General features: G+C 48.9%; 1 protein-coding gene across 3 annotated transcripts in view; it reads left to right on the forward strand.

Moving 5' to 3' along the window:
* Positions 1-5,336: 5,336 nt before the first annotated feature.
* ZNF341 (zinc finger protein 341) overlaps positions 5,337-23,413 on the forward strand; it is a gene marked incomplete at its 5' end in the record, with an annotated part of 42,059 nt that continues 23,982 nt past the window's right edge. The window contains 6 exons of one of the 3 annotated variants that reach the window (XM_079719737.1): positions 5,337-5,382; positions 11,166-11,276; positions 13,023-13,219; positions 15,670-15,819; positions 19,193-19,444; positions 22,927-23,122. In XM_079719737.1, the coding sequence (XP_079575863.1) occupies positions 5,352-5,382; positions 11,166-11,276; positions 13,023-13,219; positions 15,670-15,819; positions 19,193-19,444; positions 22,927-23,122 (937 nt within the window). Of the gene's footprint in view, positions 5,383-11,165; positions 11,277-13,022; positions 13,220-15,669; positions 15,820-19,192; positions 19,445-22,926; positions 23,123-23,413 lie in introns of those variants that run through there. The other 2 variants (XM_079719738.1, XM_079719739.1) reach the window with 2 other exon arrangements.

The following is a 23,413-nucleotide window of genomic DNA, read 5'->3' on the forward strand; positions in this document are numbered from 1 at the left end:
CCCGTGCTCATTGTCGACTTTCCCTGGCTACCAGGAAGTCAGCTTGCTGTTCTTGCAGGACCCTTCTCTTTAAGAAACTCTACCTTCCTCACATTCTGCCTTGTGTCTGGAAATTCTTTTCCAACTCGCGCTCGGACCATGACATTTTGGTGGCCCATACGGGGATATCTCTTGGGGGGATCTCCTCCCCCACCTCCTCTCCTCATTTCTTGGGACCCTCTGTGAACAGGCAAGTTGCCAGGAGAGCAACAGAGGAACTCTGGCCAGGGCCACACACCCTGGTGTGTTCCGAAGGCTCACTTCACCCCAGTAACTGCCGCCCAGAACGGCTGAGGGTCCCTCTGTCTTCCTTCTGGCTGAGGACTAGGCCAATTGATATTATGCAGGCGCAGATCAGGCATTTAAAAGCCATTAGGGCGCCTGCTGCCTGAAGACTCCCGTGAAAGGATAAGGGGGTCAGGGAGCAGATCAGGCTGTTAGAGCATCTGCTCCCAGCAAGACAACTTCTGTGCACCGTGAGGCACATACTGGTTCAAGCAAAACACTGAGCTCCCTCCCCTTGGCCGCCACCTTCCCGGCAAAATTCCTCAGACTGTCTTCTCTGTTACTTTCACTTTTTTCTCAGTCCAGGTTGACTTAAAGGAGCCTAGGTGTTGCTCAGTCACACAGGTTTGTGCCTCAATCGCATGCTCAGGGGTCACCGCTCACGGTTGGACGCAATTGTTGGGACAGTCGGCCCATTTTGTGCCTTAGTCGCATGGAGAGATCACTGGGACAAAGGGGACGCCTTTCTGTCAGCCGGTGACTCTCAGTACCCCCTTTCTACGGCATATGGGCTAAGAATGGGTTCTGGTACGTCTCGGGAGCCTCCCTCAGACTCATCCCTCGGCTGTATCCTCAGGAACTGGAAAAAATTTGACCCTGAAAATCTCAAAAAGAAGAGGCCTCTTTTCTTTTGTAACATGGCTTGGCCCCAGTATAAACTGGGGGCCCAAGAACAATGGCCCCTTGATGGCTCACTAACTTATAACACGATCCTCCCACTTGATCTCTTTTGCCAGAAACAAGGAAAGGACTCAGAGGTTCCCTATGTCCAGACCTTTATGGCCCTTAGTCAGAATCCGGATCTCAGGGACTCATGCCGCTTGTGTCTTTCTGTTGCCGCCTTCTCCCCCCGACCCCCTGTGTCTCCCTCTCCAGCAGATCTCCTAGACGACCCTCTACTCGACCTTTCCTGGCCCCCACCCCATCAACCCCCTTTGCTTCAGCCCCCGCCCCCCACCTCAACCCACAGCTCCCCGACAGGCACCCCCTTATCAGGGCGAAAGCCCCCTCTCCCCTCCCCACACAAGATCGAGGACCGCCCAAAGCCAGGAAACAGATTCTGATATGCCTCCCTTGAGGGAAGTAGCAAATGGAGACATGGGCACTATTACAGTCCATGTTCCCTTCCCCATGTCTGACATTTCCCAAATTCAAAACAAATTAGGTTCCTTCAGTCAGGATTCCACCACTTTTATTAAGGAATTTCAGGCTCTCACTATAGCCTTTGACCTGACCTGGCAAGACATTCATGTAGTTCTGACCGCTTGTTGTATTCATGAAGAGAAAAACAGGATATGGACATTAGCCCATGCTTGGGCAGATGAGGCAGAATTCTGTTTCCAAAACCTGGATGGATGGGGACCCATTTTGGGCTGGCTAAATGACTCTCTTTGTAACTACACCCTCAATTTCAATCAGACTAGCCTGGAGTGGAATCCCTGGTCAGACAAAAATAAATATGATGTACATGAAGGTAATTTCACTTTGTGCTGGGGAAATTCAAGGAAAAATGCGACTAAGAAATATATTTATGAAGACCATATCCCCATAAACAGCTCAGCCCTGGGAACTAAATATGTGGGGATCGGTGTGACCACCGGACACTTACTTAGTTTAACCGCCCAGAAAGATCCTCCTCCAAAATATAACATAATTCAGCTAACATTCAGAAATTTGTTATACTGATTCCCCCATCACACTCATAATCAGTCAGAGCCCGGATTCTCCCCTTTATGTATAGCTGATTACTTCCTCGGAGTTTGGCCTTCCCAATATAATCCTAGGCCATGGACCCCAGTCTATTTCTAGAGGAAAACTCCCAAAAGGCCTGGCTCTGGGGACCCACAATGGGGGTAGCCTTGAGGGGCACCAGATTTTCATTTCTATGAGGTAACAGGGTCTAGCTGGATCTTCCCACACTTAGAAGGGGCTCCTGCACAATTATTGCTGTGGTCCCAGAGATGACCATTATGACTATAAAGGATTTAGCTTCCTCAGGAGGCATTCCCAACCTTGGGTACTTCCTCGAGGAGGCCTTAAGACCTGTCCGGGAGAGACAAAAATGAACCACTGATTGGGGGCAACAAGTTTATGATAACCCAATTCTTTTTTTTTTTTTTTTTTTTTTTTGCTGCGATGGGTCTTTGTTGCTGTGCACGGGCTTTCTCTAGTTGCGGTGAGCAGGGGTTACTCTTTGTGGTGGTACGCGGGCTTCTCATTGCAGTGGCTTCTCTTGTTGCGGAGCACGGGCTCGAGGCATGTGGGCTTCAGTAGTTGTGGCGTGTGGGCTCAGTAGTTGTGGCTCGTGGGCTCTAGAGCGCAGGCTCAGTAGTTGTGGTGCACAGGCTTAGTTGCTCCGCGGCATGTGGGATCTTCCTGGACCAGGGCTCGAACCCGTGTCCCCTGCATTGGCAGGTGGATTCTTAACCACTGCGTCACCAGGGAAGTCCCTTTTTTTTTTTTTTTAAGATAACCCAATTCTTGATTGGCCCAAAATAATACATTGTGTCTTTAGAAGTCTCTTTTGGTTTGCAGGCATACCCCTCTTAGAGAGGAGCGTTCTCAATCTCACCATCATGGTCCAGGAATCTTGGAAGGCTACGGTAGCAGCCATTAAGGAAGAGCAGTCAGCCCTAGGCTCTTTGGTTGAGGTGGCTTTACAAAATAGGAGGGCCCTTAATGTTATAACAGCTGAGGCAGGGGGTGTCTGTGCCCTACTAAATGAGACATGCTGCTTCTATATTAATACCCCGTCCAGGTTGAAGAAGACCTTCAGATTCTAAAGAAGAACATCAAATTCATAGAAGGTTTAAAACAGAGAGCAGGACAGGGCCCCAGCTGGCTTTCCAGCCTCCTCTCCTCTATGGGGATCCAGATATGGACATTGTTGCCCGTGTTGGGACCATTAATCTTGATAGCCTTTGTTTTGTTGTTTGGCCCTTGCATTATTAGCACATTATCTAAGTTCATCTCCTGACAGGTTCAAAAGATTCAATTCCAGATGGTGCTACAACAAGCGTACCAGCCAACTGGCACACAGACTACGTTGGAACAAGCCATCTTATCATTCCGCAGGCTCTCACCTCCCTCCGTAAATACACCCTGACAGAGAGCAGGCATCGGGAACCCAGGGCCCCTACAAAGCTCCCACCCAGCAGGAAGCAGCCAGAGAGATCGTCGCCCCTTCTCCTTACTAAAAGGGTTCCCGATCGCCTGAGAAGGAGCTAGGCAGGTAGGTAGACATGAGCAGGATATCCAATAGGGCCAAAAATTGGCCTTATAAATAAAGAGAGGGGGGAATGTGGTGTGCTCCAAGGACAAAGAACAAGATAAACTCAAAGGGCCAATATTGCCGGAACAAAGAATTACAGGACTCCTATCACTGTGTCACAATGTGACCATTGCACTGTCCCAGAGCCCTCCCAAGCAGCGTGTCCCTTTCCCATCCCATATAAGGAAAGACATTTGCCCCATTTTTCTCCCGCTCAGCACACTGAAGGTACACATACTCTGCGCAGTTAGCAGATGACTTGTAGGTTCCCTGGCTATAAAAACAGACAGGCAGCCCATGCTCATTGTCGACGTTCCCTGGCTACCAGGAAGTCAGACTGCTGTTCTTGCAGCAACCCTTCTAAGAAACTCTACCTTCCTTACATTCTGCCTTGTGTCTGGAAATTGTTTTCCAACCCGCACTCGGACCACCACACTAACATCCCAGAATAGCATCTTATCAGGGTCTGTATGCCAGTTTCTTTTATAGAACAGAGAGGGGGAGGGAGTGAGAAAGTAAAGTAAAAAGGCCATAAGTCTTGCAAACTCAAACTATCTCATGGCTTGGCCAGAACTGGAGAGGGGATGTGTTAATTTCTTCTTTTCTGCAGCCATTCACAGGGGGGTAGGGTCTGAATGTCTTCCTGTGAGCTGAACAAAGGCACTTTAACATTCAGGCAGAGGGGCAGGGTTCCCCGAGGTAAGCCATTATGTATGCTTACAGCTATAGACAGCATCCTCTTAGTGATGATAGTAACAAAAGCATCCAAAAGCAAAGGTTAAAGTAAAAGAACAGATCCAACATGGAGTCAGATTTTGCTCTTCCCTGTTACTCTGTCTACAGTGGAAATATTCAGTCCCTGTTGCAGAGATGGGGGTCTCAGGCAATTGGACAGAGGTCTGTATCACAGAGTTGGAGTCAGGTTCAGTGTGGTGGGGCTGGAGGTCCAGAAAACAGGGTTGGGAGGTGCCTGTGTGCAACAGGGATGGGGTCAGTGCACAAAGTTAGGGGTTCAAATTGAGACAGACTGGGACCTGGGACCCTTTGCTGCAATGCTGCAATGCTTGCAACTGGACACCCGTCTCCCTGAGCAACAAAATACAAAGAAACTATATGGGACTAAAAATAACTGTGCATGCACGCACAGTCGGGGCAAATTCTGGACCCAGAAGATACAAAAAGACAAAAAAACCCAACTGCCATTTGTGAAGAACCAGGAACAAAAACTGGGGGTGTTGGGAGCAAAAGCAGGGTACTGCACATGTCCCCTTGCACACAATACCACCTAAGGGGTGGACAAAACACCTAAGCCACCCCTCTGCCTGACCCCTGGACACAGCCCTACCTTCACCCCATATAAGGAACAAGCTTGCCCCCCCCTCAACAAGCAAGCAAGGGAAACTGTCGTTTGTTCTCCCTCCCCCCTGCTGCAGCAAGGGCCCCAATAAAGCCTTGACTGAATTTCTTATCTGGCCTCTAGTCAACTTCCATTCATTGGGGAAAGCCAAGAACCCTGGCTGGTATCAAAATGCTGCAGAGATAGGGGTCCACGTGTCCAATAACTGGGTTATCCAGGTGGGGCTGGGGGAGCCCCGCGATGCTGGGGGTCCCGCGAGCCATTCCTGGTTTTCCGGGATGGTGGAGGGGCTCCGAGGAGGAAGGAGGGCGCCCCCTGGCGGCCCCGACGCCGCCGCCACCACGGCTCCCACAATGCTCGCGCAGCCCGGCTTCGGACTCCAGCGGCGGCGGCTCCAAAATGGCGCAGACGATCTTCGAGGCCCTGGAGGGTGAGCGGCGGCGGGGACTGGGGAGGCGGCTGTTCCGCCTTGCGCCCCCTCCCGCCGCGAACTCGCAGCGCGGGGCCCAGGGCGCGTGGCGCCTGCGGGGCGGAGGGCGCCGGGCCGGAACAGCCAGCGGGGCGGGAGGGCCACGGATGGGAACAGCCGCGGGAGCGGAGGTCGGCAGGGGTTGGGGAGCAGTGAGGCCTGAACAGAAGCGCAGTTGAGGCTCAGTGGTGGGGGGGGGGCATCTCGGGACCGGAACAGCCGCGGGAGCCTAGGCCCGGCGGCGGGTGGGGGGGTAGGGTGGTGCGTTCAACCGGACAGGCACAGCGGGAGAGAGAAGGCCCTGGGGGAGAGCACCGAGAGCGGAACAGCCGTAGACGGCTGGCGCAGCGGGAGGGGAGCCTCGGACCGGAACAGCTGCCGCCGCGAGGGCCCGGGCGGCGCGCGGTTGGGGCTGGGGGGCAGTTTCCTGGAGGGAACAGCCGGGGGATGGTGTGCAAGCCAGGACGGGAACCGCGAGGCGAGCATGGCTACACCGCGGACGCGAGGGCTGCGTAGGGCTGCGTAGGGCTGCATCCAGGGGGACCGTGGTGCAGCAGCGGCTGCGGGGGAGACGGGCTGAGCCAGGGGTCCTGACCATTAAGAACTTGTATTGAGCGCCAGATGTGTGCCTCGCGCTCTGACATAGTGTCTTCAATTCAGACCAGGAAAGGATCGGCGCCACCTGTGTGCAAGGCCAGGCCTTGGACGGAAACCAGAAAACACGGGGTGACTGCTTTGTGCACCATTATGGGGTGCAGAGTATTATAAACCCAGACCAAGAAAGGATGGGTGCCAACGGTGTGGTTGGCCGGGACGCCAAGTTACCAGACCCAAAGAAGCAAACACCGCACCGACTGGTTGTCGCATGCTCTGCGAGATCCTAGGATGTGAATGGTCCTCAGGCTCTGGGAATTGTGAGCTTTGGAGACAGGCAAACACTGAGAGCCTCCATGTACACTTGCTAGGAGTTGGAAAGGAAGCCTCAGAGAATTCAGGGCCATGGCACAGAGTTGATGCTAGGGGGATAGAGACCCAAGAATGCTCTTGGAGGGATGAGATGAGTATACACATAATGAGTGCAAACAAAGTAGACTGGACTAGTGGTATGTGGCTGAGGCTTTGAGTCCAGCAACTCCCCAGGAGGTCTCAGCTGTGTCTCTTAACATCTTGGAGGATCAGCTCTCTCACCACGAAATGTGTAATCCTCCCCACATCTGGGAAGGTTAAGTTTCAGGAATACTCGGTAAGGGATGTAGAAATTATAGAATTATAGAAAAGGTAAACAGTAAAGATAACCTCAGCTGGTGTTCAGTGCTGTGATGGGTGATGGATATGGAAGGCCAGGGTCATTGGTGGCTCCCTCTGGGAGGCCAACAGGATGGTGTGAGGCCTGCTTTCTCTCTAGGTTCATGGACTTCCTCAGTGTTTGAATTTTCACTCCAAGAATGTGTTCCTGTATTGAGTGATGAAGAACGTAAAGGAAAAATCAGTTCCCGGGACTGTGTCCTGGGCTAGGAGAAGGACAGCAGAACTGTGGGGGTCCAGAGATGACCCAGGCAGTGAGGACTGCATTTGCAAAGCCCTGGTGGGGAGAGAGGTCTAGGATTCACAGAAGTTCATGTGAGCAGCTAGAGATGAGGCTTCTGAACTTTATCTTGGCATCAGTGTGGAACTAAGAGAGGGTTTTCAGCAGGAGAGCTGCACAAGCTAACGTATGTTTTATAAAGTTCACCCTGGCTGCTCTGAGAACAGACAGGAGGGGTCAGAGTGGCCATGGGGAGGTGAGACCACTGTGGCTGTCCTGCTGGGAACTGATGGTGGCCTGGGCTCTGAGGACAGCTATGGGGATGGAGGAAAAGTGGATCTGAGAGATATTTGGGAGACAGAATAGGCTAGACTTGCTGAAGGACCGGAAGTCAGGGTGTGAAGGGAGATAGGTTAAGGGAAGCATCCCTTAAGGTTAAGGGGTGCCCCAGGGGCTTTAGCTGGGTGGACAGTGGTACCCTTTTCTTACTGATGAGGGTTACTAGGAGAGGAGCAAACTTAGGGGTGGGGAATGACACACTTGGTTTGAGTTTTACATAGACAGCATTTTTTTCAAAGACTTAATTTTTTTAGAGCACTTTTCGGTTTGCACAGTTGAGAGGCAGGTACAGAGACTTTCTGTATACCTTTGATCCTACACATTCATAACCTCACCTTTAATCAACATAACTCATCAGAGTGGTACATTTGTTACCAAGGATGAACCTGCATTGACACATCATAACCACCCAAAGTCCATAATTTATCTTAAGTTTCACTCTTGGTGGTGTACATTCTATTGGACAGTTGTATAATGACATATATCCATCATTGTAATATTACCGTACAGAGTAGCTTCACTGCCCTAAAAATCCTCTGTGCTCTGCCTGTTCATCCCTCCCCCCACCCCCGGCAACCACTAATCTTTTTATCGTCTCCATAGTTTTGACAGGCAGTATTTTTTATTTTATTTAAAAAAAAATAGTCATTGATTTATTTTGGCTGCACCGGGTTTTAGTTGCAGCATGCAGCATCTTAGTTGCAGCATGCATGCGGGATTTAGCTCCCCCGACCAGGGATTGAACCCTGGCCCCCCGCATTGGGAGCATGGAGTCCTACCCAGGCTGGACCACCAGGGAGTCCCAATATATTTTGAAAACTAAATTTATTTATTTTATGTATTTATTTTTGGCTGCGTTGGGTCTTCGTTGCTGCGTGGGCTTTTTCTCCAGTTGCGGGGAGCGGGGGCTACTCTTCGTTGCGGTGCACAGGCTTCTCATTGCGGTGGCTTCTCTTGTGGAGCATGGGCTCTAGGCACGCGGGCTTCAGTAGTTGTGGCTCGTGGGCTGTAGAGCGCAGGCTTAGTAGTCGTGGTGCACGGGCTTAGTCGCTCCGCGGCATGTGGGATCTTCTCGGACCAGGGCTTGAACCCGTGTCCCCTGCATTGGCAGGCGGATTCTTAACCACTGCACCACCAGGGAAGCCCCCAATATTTTTTTAAAATTAAACTTTTTATTTTGAAATACTTTTTTTTCTGTAGATTCACGTGCAGTTGTAGAAATAATACAGAGAGATTCCATTTATCCTTTATTTAGTTTCCCACAATGTAACATCTTGTAAAACTATCCTGTAGTATTATAACCAGTCGACATACAGAACAGTTCTGTCACTACAAGATGTTGCCCTTTTATGGCCCCACCCACCTCCTTCCCCTGCTCCCCATCCCTGATGTCCGGCAACCACACTAATCTGTTCTCCATTTCTAAAATACTATTATTTCAAGAATGTCATGTAGGGCTTCCCTGGTGGCGCAGTGGCTGAGAGTCTGCCTGCCAATGCAGGGGACACGGGTTCAAGCCCTGGTCTGGGAGGATCCCACGTGCCGCGGAGCAACTGGGCCCGTGAGCCACAACTACTGAGCCTGCGCGTCTGGAGCCTGTGCTCCGCAACAGGAGAGGCTGCGACAGTGAGAGGCCCGCGCACCGCGCTGAAGAGCGGCCCCCGCTCGCCACAACTAGAGAAAGCCCTCACACAGAAATGAAGACCCAACACAGCCAAAAATAAATAAATAAATAAATAAATTTATAAAAAAGAATGTCATGTAATTGGAATCATAAAGTATATAACCTTTGAGATTGACTTTTTTCACTCCTTGTAATTCCCTGGAGATTCATCCAAGTTGTTGCTTGTATCAATAGGTTGCTCCTTTTTATTGCTGAGCAGCGCTCTGTGGTATGGATGCACTGCAGTTTGTTTAACTGTTCACCCACTGAAGGACATCTGACTTGTTTCCAGTTTTTTACTATTATGAATAAAACTGCTATGAACATTCATGTACAGATTTGCACACAAATGCTGACATACAGTTTTGCATTAGATGATAGAAGATTTACGGAAGCTCCTTCTGGAGGAGCATGAACCCCAGGTTTGAAACTCCAGATATGAGGGAGAACTAAATGAGGGCGAGTGAGGATTCTCAGGGAGAGTGTAAGAGGGAGAGGAGAGAGAGCCAGATGGAAGGAAGCCTTCAAAAATAGAAACATTTAAGGGATGGACAGGAGAAGAGAGTAAAGGAGGCTGGGAAAGAGTGAGCAGAGAGGTAGGAGAAGACCCAGGAAGGGTGGTGCCCTGGAGCCCGAGAAGGGAGTGTTTCAAGAAAGAATGTCTGCTGCTGCCAGGTGGTCTTTGGTGATTCTGGTGGAATGATGGGGGCTTAAGCCCCACTGGAGTGGGTGGAGGAGGATTGGGAGGTGGACAGAGGAGATGGAGGGTGTAGCCAACTCGCATCGGATGCTTGATGTTGAAGGGAGGAGAGATGAGAACATGAGTTTGAGGGAGGCCATTCTAGAGAAACCTGAGTGTGTGTAGCCGCTGCTGGGAAGGAGAAGTTGTGGGCACAGTGTGAGATGGGCCAGCTGGTGGAGAACGGCTTCTGAAGGAGCTGGAGCAGATGGAGAGAAGGGCTGGCCTCAGGAGGCACACAACCTGCCCTGTGACCGGGGAAAGTATGCACTCAGTTTGGCTGCAGGAGCTAATGGTTCTAGTTGCCTTTCAGTTAGAAGCTGGGGCAGGTGTCCAGGTGAGAGGTCGGCTGTGAGGACAGAGAGAAGGAGGCGCCCTCTGGGTTATTGGGGAGGGAGGCAGTGTGCCTTGGTGGCCACTTAGATGTGAGAAGGCCTGTCTTCCAGCTGGTGACACGGCTGGACAGTGTACTACTGAGAACCTCAACAGTGACAACTGGTTGGAAAACATGGACATGGTCAGCTTCTCAAGAGTCCCCCCGACCACAATCCAGATTACGCTGTTTACTGAGGAACTGAAAAAATAAGCACACATTGGAAAACAAGAGAAGCCTAAGTGCAAACAGATTTGTGGGATTTGTGGGGTGTGGATGGGGAAGACTTAGTAACATGATTTCCAGAGGGGTTGTTGCATTTTGGATTAGATTCAGCCATGAGTAAGAGAGAAGCCCACCTAGCAGTGGCTTAAACAGGCTAGAAGTTTATTTCTCTCATGTGGGAGTCCAGAAAAAGTCAGTCTAGAGCTGTGACAGTGGCTTTGTTCTACAAAGTCCTCAGAGACCCAGAATCTTTCCAGTCTTTTGCCCTGTAGTGCCCTTGTCCTCATGATCTGGGATGGTGGCTAGAGTTCCCACCATCATCTTCTTGTTCTAGGAAGCAGGATGGAGGATCGGACAAAGAAGGGGGTCACATGCCATGCAGCTTTTTTTTTTTTTTTTTTTTTTTTTGCGGTACGTGGGCCTCTCACTGTTGTGGCCTCTCCCGTTGCGGAGCACAGGCTTCGGACGCGCAGGCTCAGCGGCCATGGCTCACGGGCCCAGCCGCTCCGCAGCACGTGGGATCCTCCCGGACCGGGACACGAACCCGTGTCCCCTGCAACGGCAGGTGGACTCACAACCACTGCGCCACCAGGGCACCTCGCCAGGCAGCTTTTAAGAAAACTTCCCCAAAGCTCCCGTTGACCAGAACTTAGACATTCTCTAGCTGCAAGAGTGGCCGGGAAGTGTAATCTTTATTCTGGGGTCATGTTCCCAGCCAAAAATCTTGGATTCTACTGCAATAGAAGTTGGAGAGAAAGCATATCAGGGCACAGACACACATTTTTGCCATGGGGACCTTGCAATGGGTCTGGCTTGTAAGGGTGAAGTCAGAGTGGGATGCTGGGCCCACCTTCCAGAAAGGCTGCTTTTCTTTCTTCAGGAATGGACAATCAGACTGTCCTAGCTGTCCAGTCACTGTTGGATGGCCAAGGAGCAGTTCCTGATCCAACAGGCCAGAGCGTCAATGCACCCCCTGCTATCCAGCCACTGGGTGAGTATCTGCTCAGGTTCACCAGTGGGAAGGGTAAGTAACTTCCTGTGAAAACAGGTGGGGCTGATGAGGGGGTGTGGGAGTGAACTGCCCATTGTGGTTCCCAGGTTGTCCTCTCATGTCTGAAGCCTCTCCCCTTCCTCCCAGCCTGGATCTTCAGGCTCAGACTTTTCTCTGCTTAGCTCTGAGGACAGTCTTTTTCAGTCACTTAGTGAATGTGGGGATCATGACAGAGAATGACTAGGAGCCCCGATGCTTAGCAATGCTTGTACCTTCGACCCAAAGTCATTTCTCAGCTTCCCCTCTATGAGGCTAAGCATGAATCTCTCCAATTTACAGCCCAGGCCTTTGCGACACAGAGAGGGCAAGGAACTTCCTTTACAGCCCTGTGTGAGCCTGTGTGTTCATCCATTCATTCTACAAAGATTTTTGAGTACTTGGGAACCATGCTGGGGACAGAGAGACACACACCTGAGTTTGAATCCTTGTTCCCATAGTTTGGCTCTGTGACGTTGGGCAAGTGAGTTAACCTCTCTGTGCCCTCAGTTTCCACATCTGTAAAATGGGGATAATAGTCCTACCTCAGAGGAATCTTGTGAGGGTACTTGGGATTTGGTTTTAGCTGTCATAAATAAGAAGTGCAAGTTTCTTGTGGTTTGTACAAGATTAAAGTTTATTTCTTTGTTGCATAAGTCCTGATGACTCAGACCCCTTCTTTCATATGGCTCTGCTGCTCTCAGCATGCGGTCCAAGATGGCTGCTCCAACCTCCCACTTTCATTTCCACACTCCAGCCAACAGGAAGGGAAGAAAGAAGTAGAAGTCATACCCCTTCCTTTTAGGAGGAAGCTGTGTAGATAGTATACTTCTCCTCTTCTCCTATTGGTCAGAATTCAGTCACATGACATGTCTAGCTGCAAAAAAGTCTGGGAAATATGGTCTTTAACTAGATGGCCATGTTTCTCACTAAAATTTGTATTACTTTTTAAGAAGGAAGAGTGAATATTGAATGACAATTAGACATTTCTGCCACAACATATCAAGAGCTTGGCACAGTGCGTGGCCTGTGGTGGGCCTTCAATAATGGATGGTGTTAACTGTAGCTAATCATTGATTTAATTTTTCATGCATTCAGCAGACATCCACTGAAGGCCTCCTATGTGCCCAGAAAATATTGTAGTTATGGTGATAAATAAGAGATATTTCCTTCCCTTAGGAAATATGGTGGTGATGGGAAAAATGTGATAAGAGAGACTTGCCCAGAGGAAGGAACTGTGAACACTGCTTGAGGAGGGCTTCCTGGAGGAGGTGACATCTGAGCTGAGCCTTGCAGAATGAGTTGTTCTGAGAGAGGCAGCTTGGCAGGGAGGACAGGGGATGCAAGGGCACTGAGGAGTGTGATCATGCAGCCCATTTGGGGACTGGTGAATAAATTCAGGCAGGATAAAGATTCTGAATGTCTCAACGTTTGAAGCAAACCCACCTTACGATTTCCTGATTTCTAATTTTTTGATTCCTGGGCGAACCTGGCTGGATATTCCTTCAGGTGCCAGCATGGTTTGAAAGCTCATAAGAAGCACAGAGTTGATGCTTGACCCTCACGCGTTGAGTCGTGGAATGCCGTTAGTTTGCCTTTCTCATGGTCCAGCCACGGGCCTCACCATTTCCCACTGTGATGCCCCCTCTTTTTTTCTTGCTTTTTTTCATTATTTCCCTCCCTCTGCTGCCCTGTGGGCATGACCCCTAGATGATGAGGATGTCTTTCTCTGCGGGAAGTGTAAGAAGCAGTTCAACTCACTGCCGGCGTTTATGACCCACAAACGGGAACAGTGCCAGGGGAGTGCCCCACCCCTGGCCACAGTCTCACTGGCTACCAACAGCATCTACACACCTTCGGCAGCACCCACAGCAGTCCAGCAGGCCCCGCCTCCTGCCAATCGCCAGGTATTTATCCATTCGTTTGTTCATTTATCTAGTCAAGTCTTTTTTGAGTACCCACTGTGTGTCAGGCACTGTGTGGGCACTGGGGGTACAGGGGTGGACAAACAGACCAGGTCACTGCCTTCATGGCATTGAGTGAGATAGATAGTACCCAAACAGATGTGTAGAGATTTACTTTTCCCAGGATAAGTGCAGAGAGATAGGGGATGTCAAGACAGGGATGGGAGGTTTTGCCCTTTTGTATGTGGTGCTTTGGGATGAGCTCTGTGAAGAGGTGGCATTTGTGCAGAGACCTAGGGAGGTGAGAAATAGTCATGAAGCTACGTTGGGGAAGAGTATTCCAGGGGGCCAGATCAGCAAGTGCAAAGGCCCTGAGGTGGAAGCGTGCTGGCTTTATTCCAGGAACAGCAAGAAGGTGAGAGTGGCTAGAGCTGAGTGAGTGAGTGAGGAGGGTGAGAGGTGATAAGGTCAGAGAGGCAATAGGGGGATCCTGGCAAATCGTGTCGGTCTATGGGCTTTTACTCTGCATGAGATGGGAGCCATTGGAGGGTTTTGAGCAGAAGAGGGATATAGTCTGATTTACACTTTAACTAGGTCACTGTAGCTGCTGTAGACAGTAGATTTTGATGGGAGTCAAGAGAGAAATCCAGGAGACTGATTAGGGCGCTACTGTACAAATCCAGGCAATGGGTGGTGGTGGCTTGACCAGGATAGTGGCAGTGGAGGTGGAGAGAAGGGGTGAGATTTTCGAAATATTTTGAAGGTGGAGCTGACAGAGCTTGTGGATGGATTGGATGTAGGGTGTGAGATTAAGAGGAGTCAAGGATGACCAGAGTTGGAGTTGCCATTAACCGAAGTGGGGAAAACAACAAGGAGAAGGTTTGCGGGGGGATGTCAGGAGTTCAGCTGCTCATGGTGAATTTGAGATGCCCATTGGACCTTTAAGTGGAGGCAGTGAAGATGCAGACAGATATACAAGTCTGGAGGTCACAGGGCAGGCTGGGGGTATCTGGAGAAGCTTGCAGAGTTCTCAGTCAGGAACACAGTTCTGGAGCAAAGACACCCTGGGTGGGACCTCAGAGGGATTAAAGACTCCTCATAAAGGGGGCTGGGCCTGTCCCAGGATGCCAGGTCACGGGGTCAGGTTTCCCTCTGGCTTCCTCTTGTCTCCTTATTCCTCTAAAACATTATCTTCACCCATTGTATAGACATAATTCCTGCCATCAAGATAAAAGCGTTCACCTCCAGATCCATAGGACATGTACATTTAAACTTTTCTAGTTACCATAGACATCTTCTAACGGAACAGTCGTTTTCTCACTCCTTGATTATGAGTTTTGTTAGTAAAAAATGTTCCCTCTCCCCCCACTCCCTTTTTTTTTTTTTTTTTCCAGTAGGAGAGAGGGAAATTCTTCCAGTCCTGGGCAAGGAAAAAACTTTAGAACACAATCAGTTGGTAATGGGCAGACACGAATCCCTCTGCCTAAGTGAGTTGGATGGACGTGAAAATGATTTCCCATTTTTTGTCTCAGCCTAATGCATGTGACATTGTAAAAATACGTGTCACTGCCTTTCCTGGCCGTGACATGGGGTGTGTCCCTAAACTGCCTGGGTTGTCCTTGCTTGGTTGAGGGCAAGGACATCCTGTTTGAGCAGGGACTCTGGGTTCAGGGACCCAGTTGCTGCTGTTCCCAGGGGTCCTCCAGACAGACGACTTAGGAAGATGCCAGGAAAGAAAGGCAACAAATAAACAAAACAAAACACGCTTTACATCTGCTGACAGGAATAGTCACTGCATGTTTGACACCCTCTTGTAAGGTCTGCCTTTCATCCTTGCTGTTAACCTGAGAGCATATTATTATACTTTCACATACTTATTTAAGTATGCACAGGAATTACGTAGTAGTATTGTTTTAGATTTTTAAAGATGAGAATATATAATGTACATGTTATTATATAATTTGATTTTCCATGCAATACCTCTTACTTGGTCTCTATAGTATTCTATCCATGACTATATTGTATTTTTTTATCTATTCTCCTACTGATGGACATCAAGGTTATTTCCAGTTTTTCACTATTAGAAACAAGGCTGTGCAGAGTACTCTTTTTCTGTGAACTCCCTGTGGACAGGTGTGAGTGTTTCTCTAGGATAGAGGCCCAGAAGGATTGTTGCTGGGTCACAGGGTATATGCCTTACACGAAGGTGTGACTTATTCTCCTCATTTGATGGACGAGGAAATGGAGGTTGAGAGAGGTGAGTGACTTTCCCAGGGTCACATGGCAGGGAGCAGTAGCAGAAGTGGAAATAGAATCCAGGTCTGTGGGACTCCAGAACCCAGATCTTTTGCGTCATGCCATCTGCTTCCTTCCACAGCCTCAGACATGTTCTTTCTCTCCCTTTCTCTCCCTTCCTCTCTCTCTCTCTCTCTCTCTCTCCTCTCACTGTCCAGATCTCCACGTACATTACCGTGCCCCCATCCCCACTGATCCAGACCCTGGTGCAGGGGAACATCTTGGTAAGCGATGATGTGCTCATGTCTGCCATGTCGGCCTTCACGTCCCTGGACCAGCCCATGCCCCAGGGCCCCCCGCCTGTGCAGGTAAGGAGGTGGCCAGTTTCCTCACGGGATCTTGAGTCTAGGCCTGCATGTTGACTCCTGCAGATTCAGAATCTTGTAGAGAGAAGGGGGCTTGGCCCCAGCTCTCCCTCAAGCTAAGGAGGACTGTCAGCTTCCCCTTGGCCAGCCCTGCTGTGGTTGGGGAAGCTGCCACATTCAGCTGGGACCCAGAACATGACTTTGGGGTTTCATAGCCACAGTCCAGTTGTTTTGACTCCTATTTTTATTCTTAACAGAAGTGTTCCATGTGCATTAGAAAAACACTAGAAAGTACACAATAGAAAAGTAAAAAAAAAAAAATTTTTTTTTTTAAATTATTCTTAACCTGGAAAGTAGAGAGACATGGCAACTGACTGAATTTACAATTCTTGGCTGGATCCTGTATTGGGTGGGGCGTGGGGGAAGCAGTAAAGGCCTTACTGGGACACTTGGGGAGATTAGAATTTGGAGGAATCTGAATATTTTATTTTATTTATTTAAAAAAATATTTATTTATTTGGTTGTGCTGGGTCTTTAGTTGCGGCAGGTGGGCTCCTTAGTTGAGCCTCGCCAGCTCCTTAGTTGCAGCACATGGGCTCCTAAGTTGTGGCAGGAGGGCTCCTTAGTTGTGGCATGTGAACTCTTAGTTGTGGCATGCATGTGGGATCTAGTTCCCTGACCAGAGATTGAACCCAGGCATCCTGCACTGGGAGCACGGAGTCTTAACCACTGTGCCACTAGGGAAGTTCCGGAATCTGAATATTTTAGATAATAGTATTATATCAATATTCAATTTCCCATGTACGATCACTGAATTGTGGTTATATAGGAGAATGTCCTTGTTCTTAGGAGATGCATCTGAGTACAGTTTTAAGGAATAAAGTGTCGTGATGTCTGTGACTAACTTTCAAGTGGCTTGACAAAGCACAAATATGCGTATGTGTGTGTACACACACACACACAGACATTGCAGATGTGGCAAAATGGTAGCAACTGGTGAATTAGATGAAGTATAAAGACTGTTCATTGTATTCTTTTTGCAACCTTTCCGTAGGTTTGAAACTTTACAGAATAAAAATTGGGAAATCAGGGAATTCCTTGGCGGTCCAGTGGTTAGGACTCCATGTTTTTACTGCCAAGGGCCCGGGTTCAATCCCTGGTTGGGGAACTAAAGTCCCACAAGCCAGACGGTGCTGCCAAAAAAAAAAAAAAGAAAAAATTGGGAAATCAATCAATCAGTCAATCACCTTTACTCTCTCTACCCAAAGAAAATACTGCCAAGATTTTGGTGTCTGGCTTTCCTGACCTTCGAATGCACATAGAGGGACTTCACTGGCATTCCAGTGGATAAGACTACACGCTCCCAATGTGGGGGGCCCAGGTTCGATTCCTGTCAGGGAACTAGATCCCACATGCATGCCGCAACTAAGAGTTCACATATCGGGCTTCACTGGTGGTGCAGTGGTTAAGAATCTGCCTGCCAATGCAGGGGACGTGGGAATGAGCCCTGGTCTGGGAAGATCCCACATGCCTTGGAGCAACTAAGCCTGTGCGCCACAACTCCTGAATCCCACGCGCCCTATATCCTGTGCTCCGCAACAAGAGAAGCCACTGCAATGAGAAGCCTGTGCACCACAACGAAGAGTGGCCCCCACTCGCCGCAACTAGAGAAAGCCCGCATGCAGCAACGAAAGACCCAAACGAGGCCAAAAATTAAAATTAAATTTAAAAAAATACGTACATATCTATATATATACACACATCTATATAAATGGGTCAGGCTATATGCACTGTTCTGGAACTTGCTTTTTTTTATTTAAAAAAATTTTTTTTTGCGGTACGCGGGCTTCTCACTGTTGTGGTCTCTCCCGTTGTGGAGCACAGGCTCCGGATGCGCAGGCTCAACGGCCATGGCTCACCAGCCCAGCTGCTCTGCGGCATGTGGGATCTTCCCAGCCCGGGGCATGAACCCATGACCCCTGCATCGGCAGACGGACTCTCAACCGCTGCGCCACCAGGGAAGCCCTGGAACTTGCTTTTCTTACTTTGCCTTTTGTATAACATCATTCTCTCTCTGTGCCTACAACCCTACATCAGTATTCCCAAAGTGTTCCTTAGAACAGTGGCTCCTTGAGATTTTCCAATAGAAAAAGGATCCCTGGTCAAACCAGGCTGTGAGGGAGGCATTCTGCCTCTTCCCTTGCTCTGTCCCTGGGTTCTTCCTGCAGTAAAGAAATACTTTTGATTTTGTCACCCCAAATTTTTCTCTAGACATATATGACTATGGAACCCAAGGAACAGCAATTAAGAGAGATACCCTTTAATGAAATATTGATCAGCACCATCACTTTAACAACCACAAAGGGTTCTGTTCCATTCCATGTGGATGGACCATCCTCTGTTTAGCCAGGCTTCCATGGAAGGACATTTAGGTCGTTGCCATTTTTTGCTGTTATAAAAACTACTGGAATACCATCCACGTATGGTTATCTTTGCCCACCTGCTTGATTATTTTTGTAGAATCAATTTCTAGAAGTCATTGGCTGTGTTTCGGGGATCCATGCCACCAGCACATTTGGTGACTCTCTAGAAAGACTCCCAGAACTCAGGATGGTTGTGTCCATGGCTGTGGTTTATTAGGTAAAAGGATACACAGCAGGATCAGCAAGGAAAAAAGACCCAGCAGCTGAAGTCTGGAGAAAATTGACATTCTTCCAAGTCTCCAAAGTGTTCTCTCTGAGGGAAGTGGCAGGGCTGCGTACAGCACGCATCTTCCTTCAGCAGAAAAGAGCAGCAACACGTGCACAGTGTTTCTGCCAGGGAAGCACACCTACGACTCTAAGGCCAGGGCTTTTATTGGGAACCAGTCACCTAGGCACCCAGCCACAAACCAAAATTCCGGACCCCGACGTGGGAAGGAGGGGTTCACCATAAATCACATTGTTTGTGCAAACAGTCTAGGTGTGTTGTTGTAGGGTCAGTGCCCAGGTGGGCAAAATAGCCTTATCAACATAGGAAACCTTCTACAAGGCACGTTCTCAGATGCCAGTTCAGAGTCAGCCCTACAAGCAAGCCCTTCTAAAGACAACAACATTAGGCCTGCTCTGTGAGCTCATTTCTGCACAAGCTGGGCCACTTTTGCTGACTGCATGGAGAAAAGGGATAGTAACACCAGACTGATGGCTCCTCGAATTCTCCCATGACTTTGTTTTCATGCCGACTTTGTTTTCATGCCCCCTCTCAGCCCCGTCCTCTGAGCTGCCTATGAGTGGCTGTTCTTTCCGCATGGCTGGCTAAGGCAAATGTCCTTCCCCACTGATAAATCAGACAGCTGGTATCAAGAGGCTGTGACACTAATTTTCTCTTCTGATTTCAGAGTAGCCTGAACATGCATTCCGCGCCGAGCTACCTCACCCAGCCTCCACCTCCTCCTCCACCCCCTCCACCACTGCCTCCACCTCCACCCCCCCAGCCTCCACCCACCCCATCCCAGAGCCTGGGTCCACCCGGGCGTCCCAACCCTGGCGGGAATGGCGTGGTGGAGGTGTATAGTGCCACAGTACCCCTGACTGGGAGTGGAACGGTGGAGATCCAGGCATTGGGAATGCAGCCCTACCCACCCCTGGAGGTGAGCAGACGCTGGGGCTTGGGGTGAAGGGGGAGAAACTGGTCATGGTCATCATGGGTAACCTGAACCTTTTCTGAACACCAGCTGTGTGCCAGAACTGCTAAAGATACCGTGGAGGGCAAAACCAGATCAAGCCGTTACACGTATAAATGTAAAATGCAAACCACGAGAAACTGGAATGAAGTAGAGGTTGTAGCAGAAATACAAGCTGCCCTCAGGGAATGCTCAGGACAGTCAAGAGAATACCTGCCTTTTGGGGAAAAGATTCCAAAAAATTACATATGTGAGTGTCTCATATTTTTTAACAAGCTAGGTATATTGGTTAGCTATAGCCTTGTAAGAAATATCCACCAAACCTCAGTGGTATATAGGAAAAAGTGTTTATTTTTCTCATGTCTACGGTGGTCAGCTTGGCAACTGCTGATCTTGGCTGGGTTCTCCCACATGTCTGTTGGCTGGCATCCGCTGCTCTAGAATGGCCCGGTGTGGGATAAGTCTGGTGGGGTGACCCGGCTTTGCTGCATGCATCTTTCATTCTCCAGCAGTTTAGCCAGGCCTGTTCTCACCACAGTGGTGGACATGCAGTAATGCAAGCAGAAATGCTCAAGACTTCTTGAGGCTTAGGCTTGTAGGTGATACAGTGTCACTTCCATTGGTCAAAGCAGGTCACAAGGCCAGCTTAGATTTAAGACGTAGGGAAATAGGTGCCACCTCTTGATGGGAAAAGCTGCAAGTCACACTGTAAAGGGCCTGGGTACTAGAAGAGGTAAAGAATTGAGGCCATTCAGTCAATGTACAGGCATACCTTGTTTTATTGCACTTTGTAGATATTGTGCTTTTATACAAATTGAAGGTCTGTGGTAACCCTGTGTCAAGCAAGTCTGTCAGCGCCATTTTTCCAACAGCATTTGCTCACTCCATGTCTCTGTGTCACATTTTGGTAATCCTTGCAATATTTCAAACTTTTTCATTATTATTATATTTGTCATGGTGATCTGTGATCTTTGATGTTATTACTATGACTCGCTGAAGGCATGGGTGATGGTTAGCATTTTTTAGCAATTAAGTCAAAAAGTTTTTTAAATTAAGGTATATATATTGTTTTTTTAAAGATATAATGCTGTTGCATACTTAACAGGTTACAAGATAGTGTAAGCATAATTTTTATATGCACTGGGAAATCAAAATTTTTGTGTGACTTGCTTTATTGCGATATTCGCTTAATTGCAGTGGTCTGTAACTGAACCCACAATAACTCCAAGGTATGCCTGTTCCATATGTACCATATTAATTCCCGGCTAAAGAGCTCTGAGCTACAAGCAGTCTACTCTCAAAGCACTAAGAGTTCAGAACCATGCCAGACGCCCGTGCTGGGGGGCATGGTTACGATATAAAGAGACTACCTGCACTTGAGGTCACATTATCTCAGACGCACTCTAGAATCCAGCCATGTAGACATTCCACGTAAGGTAGCATCTATATGGAAAGAGAGCTAGACCAGTGGGAAAATTCCTCCACCAGCCATGTGATGTTATAAGAGCCTGCAGGGGGATTTTCCCTAGCCTGGGAGAATAACGCAAAAGGACCTTGTTCAATTAAAAAAAAAATTAAGTCAGTGAGATGCTGAGAGGACGGTGGTGGTCTCATAGGCAGAGGGGGCCAGCACAGGGGTAGCTGCCATTGTTTATTTTCCATGTAGATGAGGGTGCTCTTTGAGGACAGAGCCTGAGTCATCTTTGATTTTGCATCCTTAGCACCTGGCAGAGTGCCTGGCCTGTGGTACACCTACAGGAGGTATCTGAAATAGGGTCCTCTGACCTCAGTTTCCTTTCCTCTAGAATGGGAACTCCCCTTACAGAGCTGTGAGGATAATGAGAACTAACCCAGTGGCAGTCATGTAATGGCTCAGTAATGACTTGAACGATGAATGAATTCATTCACTGTGACAAATATTTATTGAGTTCCATATTGGTCAGGAAAATTGAAACCACTCTAGGTATTTCTGGCAAAGGGATTTAATACAGTAAATTGGGTGCTTACAAAGCTGATGGAAGGGCTGGAGGAGCCAAAGTCAGGGTTGTTGAGCACCACTCATTTTCAGCGTCGCTGGTGTTCCTTGGCCCTTAGAACCAGGACACTGCTGCTGTACCCAGAGGCGAGGAAACTGTAGGATTCTGTTGCTGAGGTTCCAGCTGCCCTGCTGTCCTTGGGGCTAGTGGTCAGGAGGGGAACGTAGGGTTCAGCCAGCCACTCCGAAACTCATGACTGCAAACCCACCTGTCTCCCAGCACAGCTGCCGGAGGAGAATGGTCTCTACCTCCCTTCTGCCTTCCAAATCTCATGCAGATGCTTCTCATGGGCAGAACTTAATCTGTGCTCAGAACTGTGCTGGCAAGGATGCTTGGGAATGTGGTTCCCAGCTTCCCACCTCTACATTTCAGGGGAGAGCATGGGCAGGTGTAGGAATGGTTCCAAGGCCCGACAGACAAGACCCAGCAGAAGCACCTACTGGTGCCATATTAGATGCCCAATACGTACGTAAATGAATTCATTCATTCAACAAATATTTATTGAGTCCCCACCCTGTGCCAAGCATTGCTCTAGGCCTGGGAGTAGAGGAAGAAACAAAAGCAAAGCAAAAGTCCCTGCCTTCACAAAATTAGGCAGATAATAGACAAGATAAGTAAGTAAAATGTACAATTTATTAGATAATGATATGTCTAAGGAGAAAAATAAAGCAGAGAAGGATAGGAAATGGAATTTTGGATAGGCTAGCCCAGGAAGACCAATGAATGCTGAATAGATGAATGAGTAAATGAACTCTTCACACCCCAGTGTCATGATGTAAGCTTAGTGGTCACTGAGTTTGGGTGGCTCAGAATTCATTTGGTAATTTTCTTGTGGCTTCAGTGTCAATTCTTGGCCGAGGGATGTGTGCTGGTGTGGCATCAGGTGGAGTCAGTTAAGAAGTGGAGTTGCTGGTGAGGGCATAGACCCTTCTGACTTCCTAGTTCTCCTGTGCAAGCAAACTACTACTACTACTAATAATGGCAATCACAACAGCTAATGTTGATTGGGTACTTACTATATGCCAGGCACTGTTTTAAGCTTTTTACTTGTTAATTCGTTTCATCCTCATAACCCCGTGAGAGGGGTGCTATGATTAGCCCCAGTTTACAGATGTGGAAGCTGAGCCAGAAGTTTAAAAGACTTGCCCAAGGTCAGTTAAATGATAAGTGGCAGAGTCAGGATTTGAACCCAGGCAGCCTGGTTCCAAAGCTCCTTCTTAGCCTGCTGGCATCATGAAGTTCTAAGGGGTCTTGGGAATGACTGGGGTGACTGAGCAAGGTGGAGGAGTTAGGATGGTGATGTAGATTGGGGGTGGCTAAGATCAGCCAGGGACACAGTGAGGGTCCCACTGGCTGGGGCAGGTCTTCCCCTCCCTTCCCAGGGCACTCTCCCTGACTGTTCTGTCCTTATAGGTGCCAAACCAGTGTGTGGAGGCTCCAGTATACCCCACCCCCCAGGTGTACAGTCCTGGCAAACAAGGATTCAAACCGAAAGGACCAAACTCTGCTGCCCCCATGACCAGCGCCACCAGGGGCGCAGTGGCCACCTTTGACACCCCACCATCTCTGAAGACCCGACGGACCAAAGGTTCCAGTGGACTCCCCGAAGGTGGGCCCACAGCCTGCCATGGCATCTTTCCTCAGCGTGGGCCTAGCCACAGGCTGCTTAGTTCCAGGCTTCCCTTTTTTGATAGTTAGGATTAAGTTTGGTTGCATGTAACGGAAAATCCAAAATAAGAGTGACTTCAAAATGATAGAATTTTGTTGTTCTGTGCGAACTAAGTCCAGAGGCAGGCAATCTGGAGATCGTGTGCCTATATAATTACCAGGCACCCACATTTCTTCTATCTTTCTGCTCTGCCATCCCTAGAACATGGCTTTTGTTCTCAGGCTGCCTCAT

The sequence above is a fragment of the Hyperoodon ampullatus genome (assembly GCF_949752795.1).
Source record: "Hyperoodon ampullatus genome assembly, chromosome: 14".
NCBI lineage: Eukaryota > Metazoa > Chordata > Mammalia > Artiodactyla > Ziphiidae > Hyperoodon > Hyperoodon ampullatus.